The sequence below is a fragment of the Brachyistius frenatus genome, unplaced genomic scaffold (assembly GCF_029030835.1).
Source record: "Brachyistius frenatus isolate BFR_SWC_R1_liver_20210118 unplaced genomic scaffold, ASM2903083v1 Contig_3, whole genome shotgun sequence".
In the NCBI taxonomy this organism is placed as follows: Eukaryota; Metazoa; Chordata; class Actinopteri; family Embiotocidae; genus Brachyistius; species Brachyistius frenatus.
In genome coordinates this window covers 3,914,038-3,937,904 of record NW_027210602.1, presented here as the reverse complement: position 1 = coordinate 3,937,904, position 23,867 = coordinate 3,914,038, and the positions used below count along the sequence as shown (strand labels likewise).

The following is a 23,867-nucleotide window of genomic DNA, read 5'->3' as shown; positions in this document are numbered from 1 at the left end:
ATTGCATCCTTATTATCTCACAAGTGGTATGACACAAAGCAAACAGACAGCCAGTAGTTTCAATGAACAAAGAGCTGTCTGAGGACCAGTTTTCCTTGGCCTTTCAAAGGGTTACAGTGCTTAGAAGTCTTTTATTGAAACTAAGCTGTGATGAGCAGGATCCACCATTAGAACAAATCCTCTGTACAACCAAAACACTGAGAGCTCAAGGATTACCAGACGTTGTCTTAATTGATCTCATTATCTGTAACCTCCTCTTCTGTAAGGTCTTTCACTCTCAAGTGTATCTTGTGATATCTCTTTAATGACTTCAATTTGGCAGAGTATTTTTGTAAAAGTTTTTTTTTTCTTGAGATGAGTTCTACAGAATGGCAGTAAAAGACTCAAGTGACTGGACGTGTGAACCTACTGCAATGTACTGTAAACTGTTCATTAAAGTGGAAAAAATGTACACATCAAAGACTGTTTACAGGTCTGGAGAAGTACTTCTACATGCTGTATGTGAATATAAAGCCTCTTGTGATACCAGACAAGGCTCCAAAAAAAAATCTAATAAAATGGAACAAGTGTGTCAGTGGCGCAACATCGGTTGGGGCTAAAAACTTTCAAAGTGAAAAACTCGGGGGAGTGCAGAATTAGAAGTGAGTGGGCTTACCTCTGTAACCCACCCCACATTAGCTACTACCAACATGAATCTCTGAGGTAGGGTGGGAAGAGGATTTTCAGAAGAAAGAGAAATTCATGGAATACTAAAAGATGGTCTTCTCTGGTTCTGCCGCTTTGATTTTAACCTAACCTAACCTGGATTTTAAGCAACAAAACTACTTGGTAGGTTTAGGAAAAACTTTATGTTACCTAAAAATGTTACATAAGTTAACTAAAAAAAAAAGTAAAACCAACATTATTTTTTGTTTTCCCATGGGACCCGAGCAGCATTTTCCTGGGTGACAGTCCAGTGTTTGATCAATCCATCCATCCAACCCCTGACCAACCTGCTCAGGCAGACTTTTTTGCTTTTCATACTCATTACCTCACTTCTTAATGATAATAAATAAATAATAAATAGCCCATATGTTTGGGGCAGATGCTTAATCATAACGGTCAAATCAGGTGAACCAATGGTCAGTCAAATTAAGCAATTTGAGCAAGCTCAGCACAACTTGTGCAAGGCATTTTCCACATTTGTCTGCTTAATTAATGGGAAAAACAAGTCACAAATAAAAAAAATCCTTGCTAGCCCTTTGTCTCATCACAGTCACACAAACACCCTTGTGCTTTATAGAATCTATGTGGTAGTGAATAATAACACTCATGGCTGCTCATTTTGTTTGGCTACTTGAACATGTTTAAAAGGGACGACTAATGTGAAGGGCACAGCAATAGCCCAGGATGTGGCCTTCAAATAAATGCACTTGAAAGTAGTTTTTGAGTATGGAGAACACACATCAGCAGCAAAATATACAGTATTTCATCTTCATTTCTTCAAATACAGTCCAAAGCACTTACTTTTGCCAATACACACTGGTAAATGTTCTTCTGTCCAGCTTGAAAACTAAAGGTGGATTGAATTTAAGTGAGTCAGTGCTACTTTAAAAACTCTGTAAAACTTGAGTATAAATGTTGGCCTTTTCTAATTTGTGATTCATTTAGATTATTTTGCAGAATATACATTGTTTAATATCTGTATTTTTTATGATTTGATTTATGTAAATTTCTTTGCAACTACTGTATTGAAAAGTGACAATAATTTTACCATTATTATCATCATCAATATTATTATTATTAGGAGTAGAAGTAGGAGTAGTAGTTGTAGTAAAAGGCCTACAAGCAAATACCTTAATACTCTGCTTAATCATGGATCATTACACTGTATTTGTGTTTAGTATTTGAGCCAGTGAGACTTTTTGGCGAGGTTTTCAAAAAAGTCTGCATAAGAAAGATTCTGTTGGAGAGCAAACCCTCCCCCAAGACAGGATTTTTTTTTGTCTTAATAAAGTCAATTGTAACATAAGGATGTCACACACGAAGGAGGTGGATGAAAGTGTCAGAGCTGAAGGTGAGACTCTCAGTGAAAAGTGTCAGAGTGCACAAAGACTACTGAGTACCTTTAAGAATAAGAAACTGATGTTAAAAACAGTATCATCTGGTAGCCAAGCAGCTGATGAATGCACCACATTGGGCAGTGAAGAGGTGTGTTGTTACAGTAATATTAAAGTTTGTCTGTTTTCTTTTCCAGGACACTGAGATCCTGAACACGGCCGTGCTCACTGGGCGTACAGTTGCCGTTCCAGTAAAGGTGGTAACCGTGGGGACAGACGGAGCAGTCTCTGATGTTACAGAGTCAGTGGAGTGCAAGTCAACAGATGAACAGGTTATCAAGGTCAGTGGGGCAGGCGTTTTTAGCAGCTACTTCTACTGTGCCGTTCGTCAATTTGTCTCCTCCTTAATGGTTAGCTTTCTAGATGTGCATGAGTGGGTGAGCACAATGAACAAAGAGGAGTTGTGGTGCAAAAGTGGTTGGAGCTCATTAGTTTTGGAAGCAGGTGCTGCATTTCTTTTAGTAAAACAAGGGCCTGAGTTGTTCAGTGGTATGGTAGAAATTGATAACGTTTTCAAAAAGTCACAGATCGATACCTCAGAAAATCACAAGATAAAGAAATAGCAATTATCAGGGAAATGTTCTGGTGGCAGAGAGCCTTTTTTCCAGCTGGTGTGCTAGACTGGTTTTAGGACTCCCTCATCGATAGATCCAGATTCAACTTTTCGTTAAAAACATTAAGACACATAACTGCAGCAACAGATTTTTTTTTTCCCTTTTTCATCAACTGTGGATGTTCTCATAAGCAAGTGTATCAAAAGAGGAAAGGGAATGATCCAGAAAAAGGCTTGATACCAAAATGTTTGTTCCAGTTGATTTGGTGAACCAAGTGGTGAAGGTGAAATATTAAACCCTAAATGAGATATTGTACAGACTGAAAGTATGAGCTTTGCTTACATAAAACGGGAGCCAACTTTTTAAGAAGTTACAATAGACATAAAAGAGAACATCTAAAAAATAAACTCTGCTCATCTGTGTTTGTTTTTGATTATCTTGGAAGCTGTCAACTATGTTGTCTCTTCTGATAAGAGTTGTCAAATTCAAGAAGGCTCCACGGATTTATCCAAGACAAAAGTTGGTGTGTATTTTTATACTTTATGTTCTAAATAGGGTTCAGAAGAACAGCATGACAACCCTGCAGATCTCAAACGCAAGCTTCCAGTTACACCATCCCACTTAACAAAATCCAACGAATACTATTGACTAATTGTGATGTCACAAATCATGGTCACAGTTACACGCCTTTAATGTTGGTTTTAGGTGAGCACAAATAAACTTTTCACTGTCACCAGATAAATGTGAAACTAGGGTCAAACTCCACACCTATTTCACACAATTATCTTTGTGGTAAAGCCCAAACAACAGAGAAGCAACATTATTGAGTGAAGTTTAGAATGCAAAATATTGAGAAGGAGAACTGAACAAAGGACCAAAAATGACAAACAATTGAAAGGTTTCCTTAATAACAAAAACATCCGAAAACAGTCTGAAATCACTTGACTACTGCTGACAAGAGCAAAAACAAGAGGTGGCTAACCTTACATATAGAGAAGGTTTAAAACCTGTAGTGCTGTATTGCCCTAGTGTCGCTTCAACAGATGGAAATCAGTTCCGATATCAACAAGGTCAAACTAAGTCAGCAATATCAAACAACTATGTTAACGACATGATCATATCACATGGAGGATCACAGCTGTCCGACTATATACTCTGGCAGTTTTTTTGCAGCATATCACATGTCCAAATAAGGGCAATGAATTGGTGGAAAGGGCAGGTGAAGAAGAAGAAGAAGAGAGAGCAGCCCGACAGGATCCAGATCATATTCATCGATCCAACCTCTCTAATTCCCTGAAAGGGTGCGCTCAGGCAGGGACCAATCACCTGGCACCTGTGCTGTTAGACTGACATTTAAACAGGTGGACTTGGGTGACAACACATTAATATAACAGCTGCAAAGGCCATGACAGCTAACCACAGACTATATGCACGTACACACTTGCACATACAGTTTGTTAAATTTGTATTTTTTTTTCCTTGTAAATAATGTTGTTGGAAAGCTGGCTGTATGCAACAAGAAGATTCATCAGTGCGTGTGCGTACTGCTTGCTAATACCATGACTTTGACAAACCATAAAGGTGACAAACTGCTCACTATGATTGATTTTCTATCTCAAGTAAGTTTCAAAACTCTGTAAGTTGGTTTTCATTGACTGAGGTAATAAATCTAAAACCTAACTGTATGTTTGGGAAATGTCACACGGGACTTGGTATCAAACTAAAAACTGGAAGTAAAGGTGGTCATTAGGAGGGAGCTTTCTGCTGCCGCAACAGATTTAACATCCGTCATCACTTTATTATGTGAAAGGAGAAGCAAGATAAAAAATAAAAATAAAAAAATGAAATGAAATGAGAGAAATATAAAAAATACAGTGTTTGTTTTTGATTGTGAGCCTGTGTGGTAGAAAAGGAATAGTATAACAAGTGCATCTGAGTTCTATTGCATAGCTGATTTTGTGTGTTTCTGTGTATCGTACATGCATATCAGAAAGAAGTGAAGAGGCGGATCTCTCAAAGGGTTTAATTATCCACTGAAGTAGTACCACACATTGTGACGCTGACCTCAGTAACGTTCTCCCCTGCCCACCCTTCTGGTTTGGGAACAGTAAGCGGTGCCCCTCCTCTCTCCACCCTATTTTCAAAGGAATCTCAAAATAACACACTTTTTGATCTGGAGGCTTCTCCATCTTCGCTCAGTTTCATTGAGACTCTGAGGGTTAAGTTCTTCTTTTCTGCGGTATGGATCGTGGTGACCTTACCCAAAGATTACTCCAGACCTACAACTTAAGCACCACACAGAATCAGTTTCTTTTATTCTACCACGGAGAATAACATTAAATGTCATTAAAGCCCCACTGAAGGATGCTGTGTTTTCATATTGATTGTAGAGCTGAAACAATTGGTCCATTAATCAATCAGTCAAATGTCAGAAAATGAGCTTGAGGCAGTTTTAATAGTATTTTATTCCCCTGAGCCGTTTTAAAGCGAAACATTTCACAAATGCACGTCTACAATTTACAAAAGGGAATATATGCTTAAGTTCTTAGGCTATTATGATAGTCAACTGACTGTCTTTATCTTTGATTGTTGTTCATGCAAAACAAGTGAGTTTAACGCACTTTACATTTAATAAGTGACGACAATTAAATAAGTGGCTTAATTTAAAAAACGTTAAATTAATTCATGTATGTTTGTAAATTCTCAATCAAGGGCGACTGTTTTTTTCATACAAGTCACAAACAGTGGTCAAATGGGGGAAAGTCCTGTGTTTGAGCCTTCCAACCAACCTCAACCTCTTTCCTGTGGGGGATGTTGTCAATCTTATTACCAAGTGTCCTGCCTTCCATTTTTGGTTTTGTCATAATTAGTATGTCCACTAGTGGTCACAATAAATGTAAATATAGGTAGGATTAAACTACTTGCACAGATAGATATATAGTTTGTGTGGCTTTTTAGAATTTATATGTAGTTGTTCACACAACTGCAAGCGGTCGCCCACATAAGCATTGGCCATTTTAACCCCTTCAAACAATCGACCAGTGTTGTTGTTTTCAGCAGAGGTCGTTATCAGGGTCATAAGGCATAAGGTTTTCTACAGTAACAAGCGAGGTCAGGAATTAGTACAACTCACAGCACCCTGTCTTTTCATACTTTTTCATGGAGAAAAAACAATATTATTAGATTTTATTTTCTAATATAATAGAAAGTGAACAGAAATGCACACTATGGGAATGTCACCTAATGTTATTCATCAAATTAAAAAATTACCTTTAAAGCCAGGTATTAAAATTCATACTTCCCGGGTAGACCGTTTTTAATTATATAACAGTAAAATGCAGCTCAACAGTCATAACAAGAAACTGTTTCAATCTTCCGTCTTAACTTGGGTCAATGTTTCTTTTGTTTTCACAATGATGTAGAAACCTACAGTGCATCCATAAAAACAACTGAGTCAACTGAGACATATAGTCTCTATAGTGTCCAATAATACAAATTGCACATACTTGCTGCTGTAAACAAGACTCATATGGGGATACTGCTCTACTCAGTGATATTTCAGATTAACATGAAGACAAATTAAGTGAAATAAAATGGAATAGAGACATCTTAATATCCTGTAGAAAATGTCAACAGTCAAAACGCCCAATACAATGCTGTGTGCATGTCAAATGTTAGTCTCTCTCTGGAACTGGATATTCAATCACTTTTAATCAGTTCACATTTTAGTCATTAACTCATTCATTTATGCCACCCTCTGAATTGTTTTTTAGTAGTGTCCTTATCTGTGTTGTGTGTGCCGCCCAAGACAACAGGATTACAAGTAACACAATGAATTGTTCACACAGAGAAGTGACATCCATTTGTGTGTTTTCATGACACACTGATGGTGATAAGACAGGTAACGGAGATCAGTCAAGTGCTTAATTCTTTATGTGGCGCAGAAAATGCCACCTTCCAGAGATCTCAATTCAATCTTTACGGTTATCATCTACAATACGTTTCATGAGGAAATATACAGATGGAACTGGAGGGTTGAAACAAAGTGGAACAAAACTGAAAGATAGAAATTGTATTAAAGCACTGAGGGGGACAGAGACAAAATTAACAGAAGAGATGAAGCCAAAGAGACTCAGTGAGGAGTGAAGTAAAGTGGATTCTTTCAGCTCACTCTCTGGACGGTTGCCTAAATTTTTTTTGTTTTAAATAAATAAAAAATATAAATGTACACCAAGCATATAGTAGTGTTATTATGCTCCATTGCTTTGATAAGCACTCCAAATGTTAAGTATGAGGTTCATATTTTCTCATTATTTCTGAATTGATTGATGGTAATGTACATTTCAGTACATTTTTACATAAGTTGAATACATTTTTCACTTAAATATGTTTAAAAATCGTGGAAAATAATGAAATCTTCAGATATCTTGCTTATATTTAATTTACAGCCATCCAAATCTGAGACAAGCAGAAAACTCATTTTGAGAAGCAGGAAACAGTGAATGTTTTTCTTTGATGAGACAATTATTCATCAGAATAGTTGACAGTTAAATTTATGACATTTGACTAAGTGCTTAGCTGACAAATCTTCAACCAAAGCCCCATGAAAGCACTCTTATTTTGTAAATTAAGTAAACCAGTTTGATAATGTTTCACTCTTGTGCTTAACTTATGTTATGATCAATCAAATGCTACACTACATAACGTCTCACGTCAAACTGACACTTGACATGTATTTGAGTGGATGTTTTTCGGCACCATACACAAACGAATCTTTAATTTATGAAACCGATAACTTCAGACGGAACCTTAAGCTTTTCCCCTCTTTATTAGAATCTGAATCCAAACCTGTTCTCATTACAGGAAGTGGGAACATGTAGGAGAGTACAGTAATACTGGTGTCGACCGAGGGTGAAAGTGAAGGAGTGGGAGAGAAAGAGAAGAAGGAAATGAAAGGGAGGAGGAGGAGAGAACTGACAGATGCCAAGCTGTCATTTTTGTTCCTCAGAGAGAGAAGGGCAGGTCTGACATCATTTGAGAGTAAAGCTGCCAAGATTTTATGCAAAGGAGTGGAGACAGATGACAGTCTTCTTGTGACTGGTTTGCTATAAAGACGCAATTGTCAGTACTGGCGGACATGTGCTGAAATTAGCAGTTGTGCCAATCAAGCTTACGATGGTATTTAAGATTGAAATGATTTGGAATGCAAGTGATTACAAACAAAATGTGATGACAGATTGTTACATAGATTTGGTTCTCAGGGGAAAAGATGTTTGATAAAGAGATTCTGGAGCTTTGAAGATAATGACAGATATTTCTGATATTCCTGCTATATCATTTATCTAAGCTGGAGATGCATCTGAAAGACTTTTGGTAACTGATTAAAGTTGTACTTTCTCCAGCCGCTCATAATTACGTTTCAGCGAAGGTTTTGTTCTCGAGTTGGATGAAACAGGTTTGTGTCTTTTCACAGCTCCATCTGTTAAGTTGGACCAAAGTCATATTACTTGGTCACATATTACACTGTGCATACACACACACACACACACACACACACACACACACACACACACACACACACACACACACACACACACACTCACACACACACACACACACCCACCCACCCACCCACACACACACACCCACACAGACTCTCACACACACACACACACACACACACACACACGCACGCACGCACGCACGCACGCACACACACACACACACACACACACACACACACACACACACACTAAGGAACGATCTGCACACATTTAAACACACAGAGAAAGAAAGAAACTGAGCAGACCTGACACTTCAGACACTACAGATCGCAATGCCAAATATCTCCACCGCGCAGTATCTCAGAAAAGGCTGAGACTGGACCAAAAAAAAAGATGATCATCTCTGTTAAAGCAGCACAAATGACAAAATGTCATTACTTCATGTGGGATGAAATACAGAAACATTTGTCTTTTTTATAAAGAAATTGAACACTTAGCATTCAGTCTGAAATTGATTTGGTTTTGTCGCTCTTTATCTTTTTGTGTCCGTCTCTGATCTTATCCTGTCTTATTTTCCCTTTTATTCTTCAGGTGTCAGGGCGCTGTGACTATGTATATGTAAACGGGAAGGAGACGAGAGGGAAGAGCAGGGTGATGCTCAACTTCACCTACAGTTTTTTGAGCGCGCAGCTGGAGATGAGTGTATGGATGCCTCGCCTGCCCTTGCTCATCGATGTGGCTGACCCTGAGCTCAGCCAGATTAAGGGCTGGAGGGTTCCTGTTAGTACCAGCAACAGGAGGTAAGACGTGCTTGTCTTTGCATCTATACTGGTGCATGTCGTAATAAATAGCACAGTTAAATCAACCCCTAATTTACAAATATTGAAAAAAAAAAAAAAAAAAAACTCCAGCCAAAGTACTTCCAGCACAGCGAACTTGATCTTTGCTTCTTACACTAAACTCGTGAACGCTGGTTCAATAACCACATTCAGTGTGTATGCATATAGCACAAGTTGGCAATCTGAAAATAGTCACAGGACATGTCTAAATTTCTTTATTTAGGTCATTAACCTGAGAAGGTTTTAGTAATCCCTGTGACAATCAGATTATTCACTTGGGAAAATAAAAGGAGGCTACATTAAATTGGCTTTGTCGTGGTGCTGCCGAAATACGAGGCATACAATGCAGAGGAAGTTGGATTAGGAGTGTCTAAAATGTCACTGTACTTGTCTCCTAAAAGTACCTCCTGCAATAAGGAATTGGTAATAATTTTGAACATTACAGAGTTTGAACAGAATTCCAGGGGCTGAAGATTGATGCAGTGCACAGAGATGTATGCAGCGCAGTGCGAGTGGCACCAGACAGTTCTAATAAAAACATTGAAATATGTGATTTTTCTTCAAACATGAATATTGCTGATTAAAATAGAAATAATTCCATTCAGATGAAAATAAATTATCAGTGGAGCACACTGACTGATTTACATTTAATAAAAGGCATTATAATTACTATTCATCATGTGATCAAACAGACAGGGGCTGTGGTGAGTACAGAAAGAAAATCATGAATTACATGAAGTATGACATACAGAGTATGTGTGCTTTGTTGTTTGGGAACTAGTCAAATGAATAATAACTGAAAGCATCAAGAGCAGAAAGCTCTGACATTTTCAGAATCAGAATTGCTTTATTGGCCATGTATGTTGACACACACAAACAATTTGACTCCGGTTTTAGGTTTGCTCTCAGCGTCCAAAAAAAAACCAATAACAGACAAACATAAATAGACATAAAAAACATAAAAAGACATATTTACATGATAGAAATGAATGAATAGATACGTATATACACATAAAACAATGGTGCAATTGCACCTAGTGCAAATTGTGCTGATGTGGTTGGGTGTAGTGCAAAAAGGTCCAGTGATGTAAAACATTTAAACTGTTTAGCAGAGTGACGGCCTGCAGATAAAAAAAATGTCTTGCTTCTGGTGGTCTTGGTGCAAAGTGCTCTGTAGCACCTACGAGAGGGGAGGAGCTGAAACAGAGGGTGTCCAGGGTGGGATGGATCTGCAGAGATGCCACCGGTCCATTTCCTGACTCTCGATGTGTACAAGTCCTGAATGGAGGGCAGGTCAGCACCGATGATTTTCTCTGCAGTCCTGGCTGTCCGTTGTAGTCTGTTCCAGTCCTGTTTGGTGGCCGATCCAAACCAGACGGTGATGGCGGTGCAGAGAACAGACTGGATTATGGCTGAGTAGAATTGGACCAGCAGCTCCTGGGGCAGGTTGAGCCTTCCTGAGCTGCCGCAGGAATTACATCCGTTGCTGGGCTTTCTTGATGATGGAGTTGATGTTGGATTCCCACTTCACTTTTCACAGCAGACACAGTGTTATTGAGGATGGTGATGGGGGGCAGTGTTGGGGGTGTCCTCCTGAAGTCCAACTGTCATATCCACAGTCTTGAGCGGGTTCAGCTCCAGGTGGTTCTGACTACACCAGAGAACCAGCTGTTCAACCTCCCGTCTGTATGCAGACTCATCTCCATCCCAGATGAGGCCGATGACCGTTGTGTCGTCTGCAAAATTCAGGAGTTTGACAGATGAGTCTCCTGCGGTGCAGTCGTTGGTGTAGACGGAGAAGAGCAGTAAGGAGAGCACACACACCTGGGGGGGCGCCAGGGATGATGGTCCGGGTGCTGGATGTGATGTTTCCCAGCCTCACCTGCTGCGTTCTGTCAGTCAGGACATTTGTGGTCCACTGACATGTGGACGCTGGTACGGTGAGCTGGGAGAGTTTGGTGTGGAGGATGTCCAGGACGATGGTGTTGAACGCCAAGATGAAGTCCACAAACAGGATCCGTGCGTATGTCCCTGGGGAGTCGAGGTGTTGCAGGATGTAGTGCAGTCCCATGTTTACTGCATCATCCACCAACCTCTTTGCCCGGTAGGCAAACTGCAGGGAGTGCAGCACGGGACCTGTAGTGCCCTTCAGGTGGGCCAACACCAGTCTTTCAAAAGATTTAATGAGTACAGACATTAGACGACGGGTCTGTAGTCATTTAGTCCTGTGATGGAGAGTTTTTTGGGAACCAGGATTTTGGCCAACATCCTGACCATTTTTGCTGTTATCACTTCTCCTCCTTCCTCCGCATGTCACCACGTGAACGTATATTGGTCATATATAACTAGAGCTAATATAAGCATCCGAGCAAACAACAAGCTCCACGGCTGTTGGTACACACCAAACCAAATTGCAACAAATGACAAGTGTCCAGGCAGTTATAAACTAATGTTAGCTTGTGGTCAAAAACACCAACAAACTTACAACAAATATCTGTATAACTACTACAGAGTAAAATATAGCTTACTTGAAGCAGTACAGCAAGCTGCACATCGCTTTTCCAACTCTTCCAAACCCTCTAGGTTTTTCGATTGATTGAAGGCCAAAGTGATATGAATGCAGGTCTTGCATGCATCTTGGATAGATTTTCCTGGCAGCTCTTTTTTTTCTTAGAAAAGAAAGAAAAGAAAACTTAATTCGCCAAGCACAGTTTGTTCTTAGGAGAGATAGAATCAGTGGCTGTCTGCTCCGCAATCGTCACTACACTGAAATTATCTTCCTGGGAACACACAGAGACGACCGTTCTGTCTCCGGATTGGATAAAATGGGAATGGGAAAATGCATTCTGTGTTTACTGCAGAGCAAAGGCGCTGGGCGACCAATGTAACTGAGTAAACACTCTATATCAGCGATGGATGTAGGAATGTAGAGCTATTTCACAAAAAAGAATACCAGCACCTTTTTGCAGACAGACATTTTACAGTTGAAAAATCACCTTCTGGCAGACCAACTGCATAATGGTGACAGTTTTTCTTAATCATCTGTGCCTTGTTTGGAATTTCTAAACTGAAGGTTCTTAATCATGAACCAATATATACCACAGTGCTGATTTATATAGAGTAAGCTCATATATCTGCTTCTGATTTTGAGCAATCTGAGCCCAAAAGAGGACCCTCAGCAAATGTTTTAAATACAACTAAAATAACCACTTTTACGTGCTTTGGAACATCTATACATAAAATATTGTTATGTACAGATGTTTTATCAATTAAGAAATACAGTACTTTATCATATTACTATGTTATTTACAACTCACCAGTCAAAATCACCAGCATCCTCTAATGTGTGACAACATGAGTCATTGTTGTTGGCAAACACATTAAGAGACACTCACATCTGCAACTACAACAACATAGAGGATTTTAAACATTAATTAAAGGCTCTTATATTTCTTTTAAATACTAAATATAAGGACTTTAAGTTAAGTGTTTTTCAATATTTTCTTAAAGTGCATTCCTGCCACACAGTCAATGCAGTGGCATTTCCAATTGACCTACAACCCACAGGGTGGCACTCTAACACAAATACCCCCTGCTATTTGTGCCAGATCACATCAGTCATGTCTTTCAAGCTTATCGCTGAATGAAGAATGTGTGATATGTGTAGTTTATGTGCAGTTTTACAGAGAAATAACAAAAAAAGGGAGAAAAGCCAAGTGGTAAATGTCGCCTTGGCATTGCTTTATCAATGTGTGCATGCTCCAACTAAGCGTGCGCTCATTTACTTTCACGTAAGCGCTGCGAGCCACCTCATTAAAAGCCCACCACGGCTGACCTGTCACTCACTGCTACAAACATGGCCTGACCTCATGTTCCTGTTGCCAGCCACAAATGTCACCTTGGTTTAGATTGCCGTCCCTTCACTGACGTGGAGTAAGAGAAGGGGAGGGGATGGTGAAGGCAGGTTAGGAACTAAGCCAAGCCATTGGGCCACATCGTGTTAACCTGTCAGCCCGTTTTTCTGCCTGACCGGCCATGCCTCATTAAACCTAATGGAAACTGTCACTGTCAATCCCCCCGGCCACCTGACCGGTGGAGAGAGGCAGACAGAGCTTGAAAGAGTAAGAGAAGGTGAGAAGAAAAGAGGGGGAGGGAGAAAGTTGAAAAATAGATAATAGCAAAGTCCAGTGAGAAGATGATGTTGGATATATAGTGAGAGCCAGGGCATACAGTGTGGGAGAGATGATAATGGCAAAGCAAAGGACAACAAAACAGACCTATATCTAGAGACAGAGAGTGATAGAAGGGGAAGAGCAGACGGATACGAGTGATGTGCATTTCTTATACTCTAAAAGCCATTGTGAGATATCCTGCTCAAAAAATACAATGCAACACACAGCAAGCGGGATATCAAATGTTCCAACTTTGAGTTGCTCAATTGTAATACGTTTTCAGTGTTATAAAGGACAGCAAAACATCCAGGTGTCATTCATTTGACCTGTAATTGGATAATTGTTTTTACATTTTACTGTCCTCTTGTGCCAGTGTTTGTTTTTCTCGTTGCAAATCTTTTGCAGTATTTCACATTACAGAGTTGTTTTTGTTTTCATTTCTTCCCCAACCTATTCAGTCTAATGTGGTTCCGCTAATGTGATAAAGGGCTCTATAAACTTTACTTAAATAGGAGCAAAAGAATGGATTAAATGTTCATAACAATCCACTGCTGGGTTTGCAAACACACATTTGTTACAAACCCTATCTTCGGGTATGGCTATATCTGCAAAGTGTTTGCCGTGGGCCAAATAAATGGCAGACATACAGCAAAATATCAGTTGCCCTTTTAAAGAAAATGAGAAAACAAGCCAGGCTGCCGTTTGTCTCTGCAAGCGGTTTTTAATGGATTTTTGAAAACACTGGGAGGCTGTGACTTTTGGAAAGTCAGGCAAATCTGCAACACAGACAGTAGAGGATTTGACTGCAGAATATACATCAATGTTTAGACTTCATGGGCATTAGTGGTGACACAAAGGGTACAAAGAACTATCAGTGCTTTTATCTGGAGTAACAACCTGAAGTACATCTATGCTATTTCCATTGCTCAACTGCACCTCCTTTCCTACTCCGTTAGGTACGAGAGAGTCACTGATGACAAGGATCGTGCCGATGCAGCAGAGGAGAGGACAGATAATGCTTGTGTGGCCCAGTACCAGAGCACCACTCTGCGTGTCCTCACACACTTTGTGGCAGATACCGGAGAAATTAGAGGAGCCATGGAGGAGGACGGGCTGGGCCAGCAGAACTTCCTGCTGGGGAGTGACTGGCAGGTGGATGTGACGCAGCTGGTCAAGGAATCTTTGAGGGTGCAAGACCCGAGGGTCGCACAACTGCTGGAGGGTCAAGTCGTAATTGGACTGAGCGCTGGAACCACCAAACTACAGGTTGTATGTGTGTGTAATTTACTAGAATTAAGTCATGTTTTTTGCCCCAACCAATCACTACACATTCGTCTCATGGACCTAATTTGCAGATGACACAGACGCTCCAGTAGTTATCAACTGACTAAATGTTTGTCATGTCAATCAACGTAATCCTGATAAAAAATGTGTTACTTCTGTAAGACAATTTAGAAGGACCCAAAATGCAGCATCAGCTGTCATAACTAATCTCAAGATGGTGACACAGGATGATGACGTGCCCATCCTTAATCCTGGCTACACAACTTGGTCAGGTTTGGTCATTTTCAAACCAAAGAAAAGGCCATCAGTGAACACAAGACTGGACCTATTTGAACTGCTAAAAAGATCTGACACTGAATTGGCGATGTAGAGATCTAGAAACCAGCTACTGTTTTAGAAAAGTCAGATTGAAAAATGTCACTGAATTAATGCACTTTTGATGCAACCAACATTTGTTTCATTGGGGAGGTTCAATAGCCATCCATTATCATGCAACGACTTGAAAAATGTATCTCTGAAGAGCAGTGAATTAGAATTCTGAAAACTTAAGCTACTGGGAAATTACTCCAAGAAATCAAGTTACCAAGATTTTTAACTCATCTTTTGGGCTTTTAACAAACCTGCTTTTCTGCATCACAGGTATATGTTTTTGCCTATTATAAATCCACATGCACAACACCTATACAACAACTGTTACAGACCGACAAAGTTAACAAATGGCCGGTAAAAATTGTGGAGGATTAAGTGGCTGGAAAGAGATTTTTTTTTTCAGGGGTTGGTGGAGACCAAAGACAGCTGAAAGGAGCGAATATAGGACTTAAATTAATCTTGTAGCCAGAAACATGACTGTAAATTAATGCTAATGTTGCTCTGCCTCTGCATAAACTTGGCAAACTGTTTATGAATGTATGAGCAATTCTAACTTTATAAAAATATGTCATAGTGTGTTTTTCAAGTCATTGAAGTCTTCCACCCCCAAGTGACCAGAAAAATAAATAAATGTAGCTTTAGACAAGTCATTTTAATGTTTGAAAAGTATAACTACAGATAAATACAAACAGGTCAGAGGCAATGGAGAAGGTAGAACAGGTTTGGCAGTGGAGAGGGAGGGAGTTACAAAAACAATTAAATTGATCGCAGCATGGCACAAACACTTAAGCCCATCATGAGCTGACAGAGGAACATGCCTTCATGGCATGTCTAGTAAGAGCCCTAATAAGGTCCCTCATTCTCTCACCCTTTCACTACGTCTCTACCGGACCGAGACACAGAGAGAGACACACACAGAGAGAGAGAGAGACACACACACACACACACGCATCTAAGGTTTGCCTGATAACAGACCATTGGAAGATATTTCCCCTTGATGTCACAGAATAAATGTAAACAGTATGTACCATTATAGGGTTGGCCAAATCATTTTTCACTGTATATTAAAACTGTAATTTGACAGCATACAATTTTCAAAGTACAAGCGCTAGGCCTTCATTTTGGTAGGTGAATTTTAGATCCAACTTCCACTGAAAAATATTATCATTTCAGTAACAAAGGCTGACGTGTAATAATACATGGGATTTCATTATAGCGACATGCTATTGTAGGTCTATATGGCAATGATATAATTAGAGATGCCTCTGAGCTTGATCTCACATGTTGAATTATAACTGCTGTTACCTATAATAAGAATTGCTCCCTTGAAATGCAAATTGTATGTCTGAACATAAAGGTTAACTGTACCACTGAGTGCAGACATGATTAGTTCATGTTTCTGGTGTTTAATCAACAACTTGTACTCAAAGCGAGAGTTATGTTTTCAGTCAAGTCTTTAGTATGCCGCTCAGGTGGTTTGTGGAAAGGTTAAATCATTGTGAATGAAAACATGCTCCTGATTCAGGACAGAGCTTGTGGGCTTAATCCAGAGAAATCATGTAAACACTTAGTGAAATAGGCATACAAAGCAAAGCATGAAATCAGCTCCATGAAGTACAGGGGTTAGTATTCGAGTGGCTTTCCCAATTTTCCTAAAAACATCACAACCCATTTCAATATTTTCCATTTATTACTCAAGCATTTCATTCCTTCAAAGCATCTCAAGTACAATATTAGAAATATAGCAATATTCATGGCAGCACATATGTCTCACAGTGACAAAAATAATCAGCAAAGCACAAATAATTTTACAGTATTTGTTCATCTACAGTATTTTGTGTTCAAAGTTTTTGTAGTGTTTTGGTCTTCCAAAATGTACTCAGCATTATGTAGTGAAGCCGTTAAAAAAAAAAAAAAAAAAAATGGTCTAATTACACCGAGAAAGCATAACTTGTCATTTTAAATACATTTAGAATTGAGCAGATTGTTGAATGTACAGTGTCTTTTCTTTCTTTCCAGCTCCCTGCAGCAAAAATTCCTGTAGGTCTGTTCTAGAGTCAAATACTCTGAGTGTACCTCTTTATCTTTTTTGTTGTTACCTTATTGTTGAGTGGAAAACAATTTAAAAGTTTACAATTTTTAAAATAGAACACATTAGGAGTTTCCCTTCGATTCCGCTTTTATTACAATTGAAGACGTGGATTTGACATTTAAACTGAAGTCATGGATTTCAAAATGCCACTGATGTATTAGAAGATGCTATTGTGGCCATATAATTGGTAGTCTTATCATTAATACACTATGCGGCAGGTTTGGTGGTGTAGGAATAGAAAGGAATAAATCCCTTTAAGTACCGTCTTTCTGACATGTTATGGATAGACTATTTGTATGCGAAACACATTTTGCTGGTAACCTTTAGAGAGTGGCAGTTTGTGAGTCAGAGACACGTGGTCTGGGCAACAATGGATTTCATGCAAGATCGGTGGTTGCACCAGACGAGATGCAGGTGCAAATGGGATTTTGTGGGTTTCCGGTAGCGAGAGCCCTCAGAGATCTGGACAGAAATCATACAAGACAAGCCTCTGACAGCTTTGGATAGAAAGAGGTAAGCCTGGAAGGGGTCTTTAATTGCTCTCTGGGGTTGGAATGAGGAAATCTGTAAACCCCGAAACTGGTGTGAGGAAGGGACTTGACATGACTGGAAGTCTGATGGGAGAGTCTCGTGATCATGGATATAGGCCAAAGGCAGGATCTGCAGCCACTCTAATGGGGCGGAAGAGAAACACAACATTTCAGAAAATTGGACAAAAGATTTTGATAATGGGGAGGAGAAGGCATCTGACTTATACTACTACTACTACTACTACCACAGAAGAAAGGAAAGGAGCCTTGACATCTGGAGATGAACAGTAGAAAGTCTCGACATTTGTTAGTATGAGCATTGATCTATTTGAGGAAGGCAAAAAAAACACTTCTGACATCTTGTGGAGAACTCCATAGCAGGTTTATAGATTGCACCTTTAGAGGAGAAACATATGGGTCACTCCTTTCCTGGTTGGAAGAAAAGCTTCTTCTACTAAGATACGGTGAGGCATGACTTCTTAAACTTTGTCATGTATCCATTTACTTGCTTATATTTCAGTAGCTAAACTTCTTACAATGCTTTTGAATTCACCTTGATTTGATTTTAATATGATGCTGACAGCAGTGACTCACTTTTAAAGAATTGGATCTAAACATCCAAAAGTGAAGGCAATGAAAGTATGGTGATGCTGTGTTTATAATGCCTTTTCAGAACCAGAAGTGTGTCCTTGCAGACTCGTACATAGTATAACAAGCCAGCAGCTATCATCCTGTGTCATTGCTCATTTTGATTTCCTTTTCTTCTGTGTACAAAAAAAACCCTTCAGATTTAAAGAAAACCAGTGTGCAATTATAGTGTAAAACTCTTCACAAAGCTTTGCAATCACCACCAATCTACTGTTTGAACCTTAGCCCTCACCTCGGAGATGAGGTTAAAACATGAATCCTGTTTTAAGACTACATTAATTTTAGGTGTTTAAACATTCAAAGATATCGGCTTCCCTGTGTGGGAGAGGAAATGGGAAAATGCAAAGAGGTAAACCACAGGGAAGAAAACAGGGAAATGGGTCTATACAAATGAGGCAGTGATCGGTGCTGACAGTTCATTATGGCTGGTAAATGCGGCCATGTGGGGGCGGTCGGAGGAGAGACTGCAGCCCTAATTGGAGTGGCTGGCAGAGATTCTCATCTCATAACAATATCACAACTATTTACATGCTTCCACCTCTGGCAAATCAAAGGGTTGGAAAATGTGTTACTCGGATGCTGATAATATGGATTTGATTCAAATTTAGGGGTGTTTTTACATCTTAGTGTGTGCTTGTTTTCAGAATCATGATGTTTTTTTTTTTTTTTACATGTTTCCACATGTGTCGATTATTAAATACAACAGTTTAGAACACAGGGAAAGTTCAATTATTTGTGCCATTGAAGTATTAAATAACTGCATGTGATGTTCCAGCATGCCTGAAAACAACATATGTTCAAGTAACAATCTAATCTTAAACAAATGGTTATCATTTTCACCATGACAACAAAGGTAACTAAACTTAAAGTATTGATTTTAGCCCAAACCAGGATGGTTCTTTTGTAAAGTATTTATTTTAACCTAAACCTAACCATACCTCAACGATAGCATTGACAGGTCATAAAACCAATTTATTATTTTTACATCTGTAATTTGTAACATTTTGGAAGGCATAGACAAATAATATCCTGTTGATGGGGGCATCAAGTCAGAAAACACTTATTCTGTATGTGTCCAGCTCCAAACGCTGTATTTTGTGGTTCACTTCAGAGAGTGTGTTGATCATGCATATAAATTAGTATTTGACGTTCAAAAATATCAGAGAATAGGAAGTTTTGTCATGTCTTTTAAAGTACTGCACTGTAGGGAGACACATTAAAGCTGTAAACAAATATGTCTATGTGTTTTGAGGCCAATTTAATTTAAAAAAAAAGTACACCTGAAATTTAGTGAATGTGCCTTAATTCAAAGAAAGAACTATTTGTATCTCTAGACAAAACTCCATTTAGACTGCAGGATGTGGCTTGCAGAGGCCTGGGATTGGATATTTAATCATCTACATTGACATTGTCAATAACACCAGCCGCTTCCTCTTCATTCCCAGTAATGACGTCATCAAAGATCTTAATGGACTACCATGAGTAGTGAGCAACAATGTTTCGTTGTTGTGTGTTGCAGGTGCTGTCCCCTCTGACATCATCAGTCCTGGCTGAGAGGAGCATCAGAGTGGTGGATGATAAAGTGAGTGTGACAGAGCTGGGGGTGCAGTTGGTATCTGGACTCTCTTTGTCACTGCAGCTCAGCCCTGGGAGCAACAGAGCCATCGTCGCCACTGCAACAACACAGGAAGTCATTGAATCGCTGAAACAGGTATGATGTTATCCAAATACTGTGTTTATCATGGACCCATCCAAATATTTACGCATTTTATATTGTTAAGAATTCCTTAAGCCAGCATGGGAGGATAGAAAGTTTAATTGTCACTGTATTAGCACTGTAGTATGAATTGTATTTGGCTTGCAAGTTCAGAGTTGGATCAGGGTTGTTACAGAGTCTGTGATATTCATTGTAATTTCTCTTTTTAAATGAATTCACTCTTGTTATAGTGAAGCTTTCCCTTGATTTGCATCTTCAACCACTGAACAGCTCTGTTATTCCTATAATTATAATTTCAAATGAAGGAAGGCTACAGTCTCTTCCCCTGGAGAGAATAATTGCCTTTCTGGAGAATAGTTTCATACCCATTCTATCCAATTGTTTCAAATGAACCTTTCTACTGTAATTAAGACTGACTTTTGCTTCCCCTATGTTCCTCCATTTCATTTTCCATTTTCTGTTTATATTTTCCGGTCCTTATGCATTCATAGGGAACGTGCAGATTACTGTTTTTGGAGTTATTTTCAGGGTTATTTTCACACTGGGTTGCTGTTGGACCAATTTCTGTTTGTCTGTGTGTTTGTTTTCTTAGGAGTCCCTTATCAGTGCTTGGCTCCAATTCAGTGATGGATCCATGACGCCTCTAGACAACTACAACCCTGCCCATTTTGTCCTGGCAGCTACCTCTTTGGATGAAAAGGTGGTGGCGGTGCAGCGCAGTGCAGCATGGAAGTGGCCCATCATTGCAGCCAAAGGCGAAGGTCAAGGTTTGCTTGTGCGTGTCGAAATGACCCCATCAGAAGTGTGCCAGAAGGGCAAACGACGTACTATTTTAGCGACTGGAATGGTGAACATACAGGTAAGGTTTGGTCAGCCAGAGGAACAATACAGGCAACCAGGAGACCGGCGAACACGTCCTGATCCTCCATATTATGGCGGATCTATCTCTGACTTGGACACTGGTTTAATTAACCGTGGAGCCACAACCATCAGAGGCCATGTTCCAGTGAGGCCTAATGGGGGCCCTTTATCAGCGGACAGTGGGGCAAGGGTCACAAACGAATTCTCTGAATATCCAAACCAGGCTGAGCTGCCTCGGAGCCGCAGCACCGATGAGGACTTGTTGCCATCTCGACGAGGCCTGACAGACCTGGAGATTGGTATGTATGCCCTGCTGGGTGTATTCTGCCTGGCCATCCTCGTTTTTCTTATTAACTGCATCTCTTACGCATACAAGTACCGTAGCAAGCAGCTGTCACTGGAGGCTCCAGAGGCGATGCCCCACGCCCACGACTGGGTTTGGCTTGGCCAAGAGGAGGGGATGTGTCTGCAGCAACAGCAGCAGGATGAGCTGGGCGGTACCCTCGAGGAAGGTAGTCAACTACTAAATGGAGGCGTCCAGCGTGGTAATGCTGGTGGAGGAGGATGTAGCTCGAGTGGGAGGGATCACAGGAATGAGTCACTAAACTCACCCACCACTAAGAGAAAGAGGGTGAAGTTCACCACTTTTTCCAATGTCAAGTCTAGTAATGGCTGTCCTGTGCTCAGCCCATTAGCACTGGTGCAGACCAGTGAGATAAAATGGGTATGTCCAGACATCGAGCTTGGGGACTCAAAGGATCTTAGGAACTACATGGAAAAGCTTAACGAGAATGCAATTAAGAACATTGCATAGGAGGTACTGGGTGTTTTCAATGAACTAAAGAGAAACTCACCTGAATGCCTTCAGAATGAGGAGGGAAGAAAAGAATGAGGGGTGAGAAACAGAACGAGGTTTTGTCAAACTGTACACCTCACCATAACAACAGAATAGTGCATTCAGCCACTATCGTTTCCATGACAGTGCTGAGAAAGGGTCAAGCAACGGACTACAAGACATTTGCCACGACACCACAGCATAGGTATTAAGGGGGAAATGTGAATTTGATGTTGTTACTTAACTTAAATGTATGTTCTTTGTCTTCAATTGAGGCTCAGTTTCCAGTTTCTTTTTCTATGCATCATCTAAATTGTTTTATGTTTCATTTTGTTTTTTAATCACCTTTCAATGTTGTTGTTTTTTTGTTTTGTTTTTAGAGTTGCTGTCTCTGTCAGCAATTATAGATTCTAGGAGAAGAGTGAAAATACATTTTGTATTGTATATAAATGAAGAGTTTGATTTGGAGGTACTATATGTATAGTAAAATTTTGTAAAGTGCTGTTTGGTTTTATTTTGGTTCTGTTTCGTTTTAGTTTTGTCTCCAGAGACCAGAACCATGCATGATGTTATTTAAGAGGAGGCATGTGTGTCTGATCTGGTACGAAAAATGTGTAGATAACTAATACCAGTAGCCCTGGAGACATGTCAGTTAGGTATTACTACATTCACTCATCTTGAATGAGTTTGGGGTTGGATTCAGTATGTTGATATTGGTTTAAAGAGTTTTGTTAGCCCTTACATTTACCTTATGTTATATCATTTATGTGATCCCCTCTGATTTAGTTCAATACTTCACACAAATGTGACTTTTTATACTACTAACTGAAACAGCCTTGTATTACCATTAAATCAGAACAAGTTCCACTCAACAGAAAATACTGATCACTACCAAGAGTATCAATAGACAATCACATAAATAATGTATGACCCAGTGTCTTCATTTATAAATGTTCCATAGAAATCTGTTTACAGGTTGTATGCCTGGTGGAGATAAGAAAACAATGAGTTTCTCAAATATGACATTTAGGATCCCAGAAAAGAAGTCAAGTTAAATAAAACTGCGAAATGAAAGTCCAAATCTGACCCATTCAATCCTTTTGTCATATGGCTGTATTAGTCAAGTCCATCCTTTTCTACTGTATCTCTGTTTAAAAATTGGCTGCTGGACTAATTAAAACTGAAGGTGACTCTTCTTCGTCTTGCGGCTGTGTGATTCATTGGTCTGGCTGTTGTATTGTATCCTCAGTCCGTCTAGTTTTGCTCATCTGGTTTGTGTGAGTACACAGACAGTGGTTTCATCAAAATATCAAATGGAAGTGTCTTTTGTTATTGACAAAATTGTTTTTTTTCTACTGTAATATAAGATTAGTTTTGTTTTTTTCCATTTTAACCAAATACTGTTAAAAATAACTATGGCTACTATGTCAATGTACTGAGTTGTTGTACTCAACACAAAGCAAAAAAACAAAAACAAGACAGCATCATATAGTGCATATTTGACACAGAAGTAATAGCTCACCTTAGGGATATACTTAAGAAAAGGGACAGATGTTACCTGTGTCAAAACAGGTGCCATTAAAAGCACTTTCAAGATTTCAAGGGAGGTTTTACTTTCCACTGTAGCTCATGTTGGAGTTGTGAATTGTTGAGTTTCTCTTCATAATATTGTAAGGTCTCAACTTTACGTGCCATGGGGTGACCTATGTTTGTGATATCACTATAGCTATAAATAAAATTTAAAGTGAAATACCAGATATTCAGATTGGCGAAATACAACTAGTGGAGTTTTAGAAGTCAAATGGATAACTATTCCAAAGTAAGGCTGTATCCAATAGGGAATAAATAAAGGCAGGAAGAAAGTTGAGTATATTAATCACTTTTACCATGTAATAATACTTGTGAGTATCATGTGTGCATCATAATTTGCTCATAACCCACTCAGACAATTAGTCTTTATCCACAGGATCACAGACATGCTCCTCTTTATGAAAGGGCAACCTAATTAAAGATTACTTAGCTTAGTCTTATTACATGTTAATGTGGCATTTCCTATGCAATTTGTCTTGCCCACTTACTGTACCTTCTCAGATATCATTTGCACCCTAATTAAAGCAAATCCAAAGATGCGCTTTGTAGTTGTCTCCAGGTTACCAGGGAAATGTAAAGGATTTAAACATTTTATTTAATTTTAGGAGCAACGTGATAGAGGTGCCTCAGTAATGTGTTTTATCTTTGGAAAAAGCCAATAAATCACAGCAGGTGTACAAAATAAAAGCCCTTATGACCTTTCCTCACCCTTTATTTACTCCTCCAGGGCATCGCCTACTTTCTATTACAATTTCTGCAAACTTTTTTTCCCC

At 39.4% G+C, this 23,867-nt stretch overlaps 1 protein-coding gene across 1 annotated transcript in view; it reads left to right on the top strand.

The window, feature by feature from the left end:
• The window catches only part of LOC138624012 (transmembrane protein 132C-like), a 143,120-nt gene extending 120,421 nt beyond the window's left edge, over positions 1–22,699 (top strand). The window contains exons 6-10 of the mRNA XM_069703874.1: positions 2,237–2,380; positions 8,749–8,957; positions 14,125–14,434; positions 19,611–19,802; positions 20,401–22,699. Coding sequence (XP_069559975.1) covers positions 2,237–2,380; positions 8,749–8,957; positions 14,125–14,434; positions 19,611–19,802; positions 20,401–21,483 — 1,938 coding nt within the window. The 3' untranslated portion in view covers positions 21,484–22,699. The remainder of the gene's footprint in view (positions 1–2,236; positions 2,381–8,748; positions 8,958–14,124; positions 14,435–19,610; positions 19,803–20,400) is intronic.
• Positions 22,700–23,867: the final 1,168 nt, after the last annotated feature.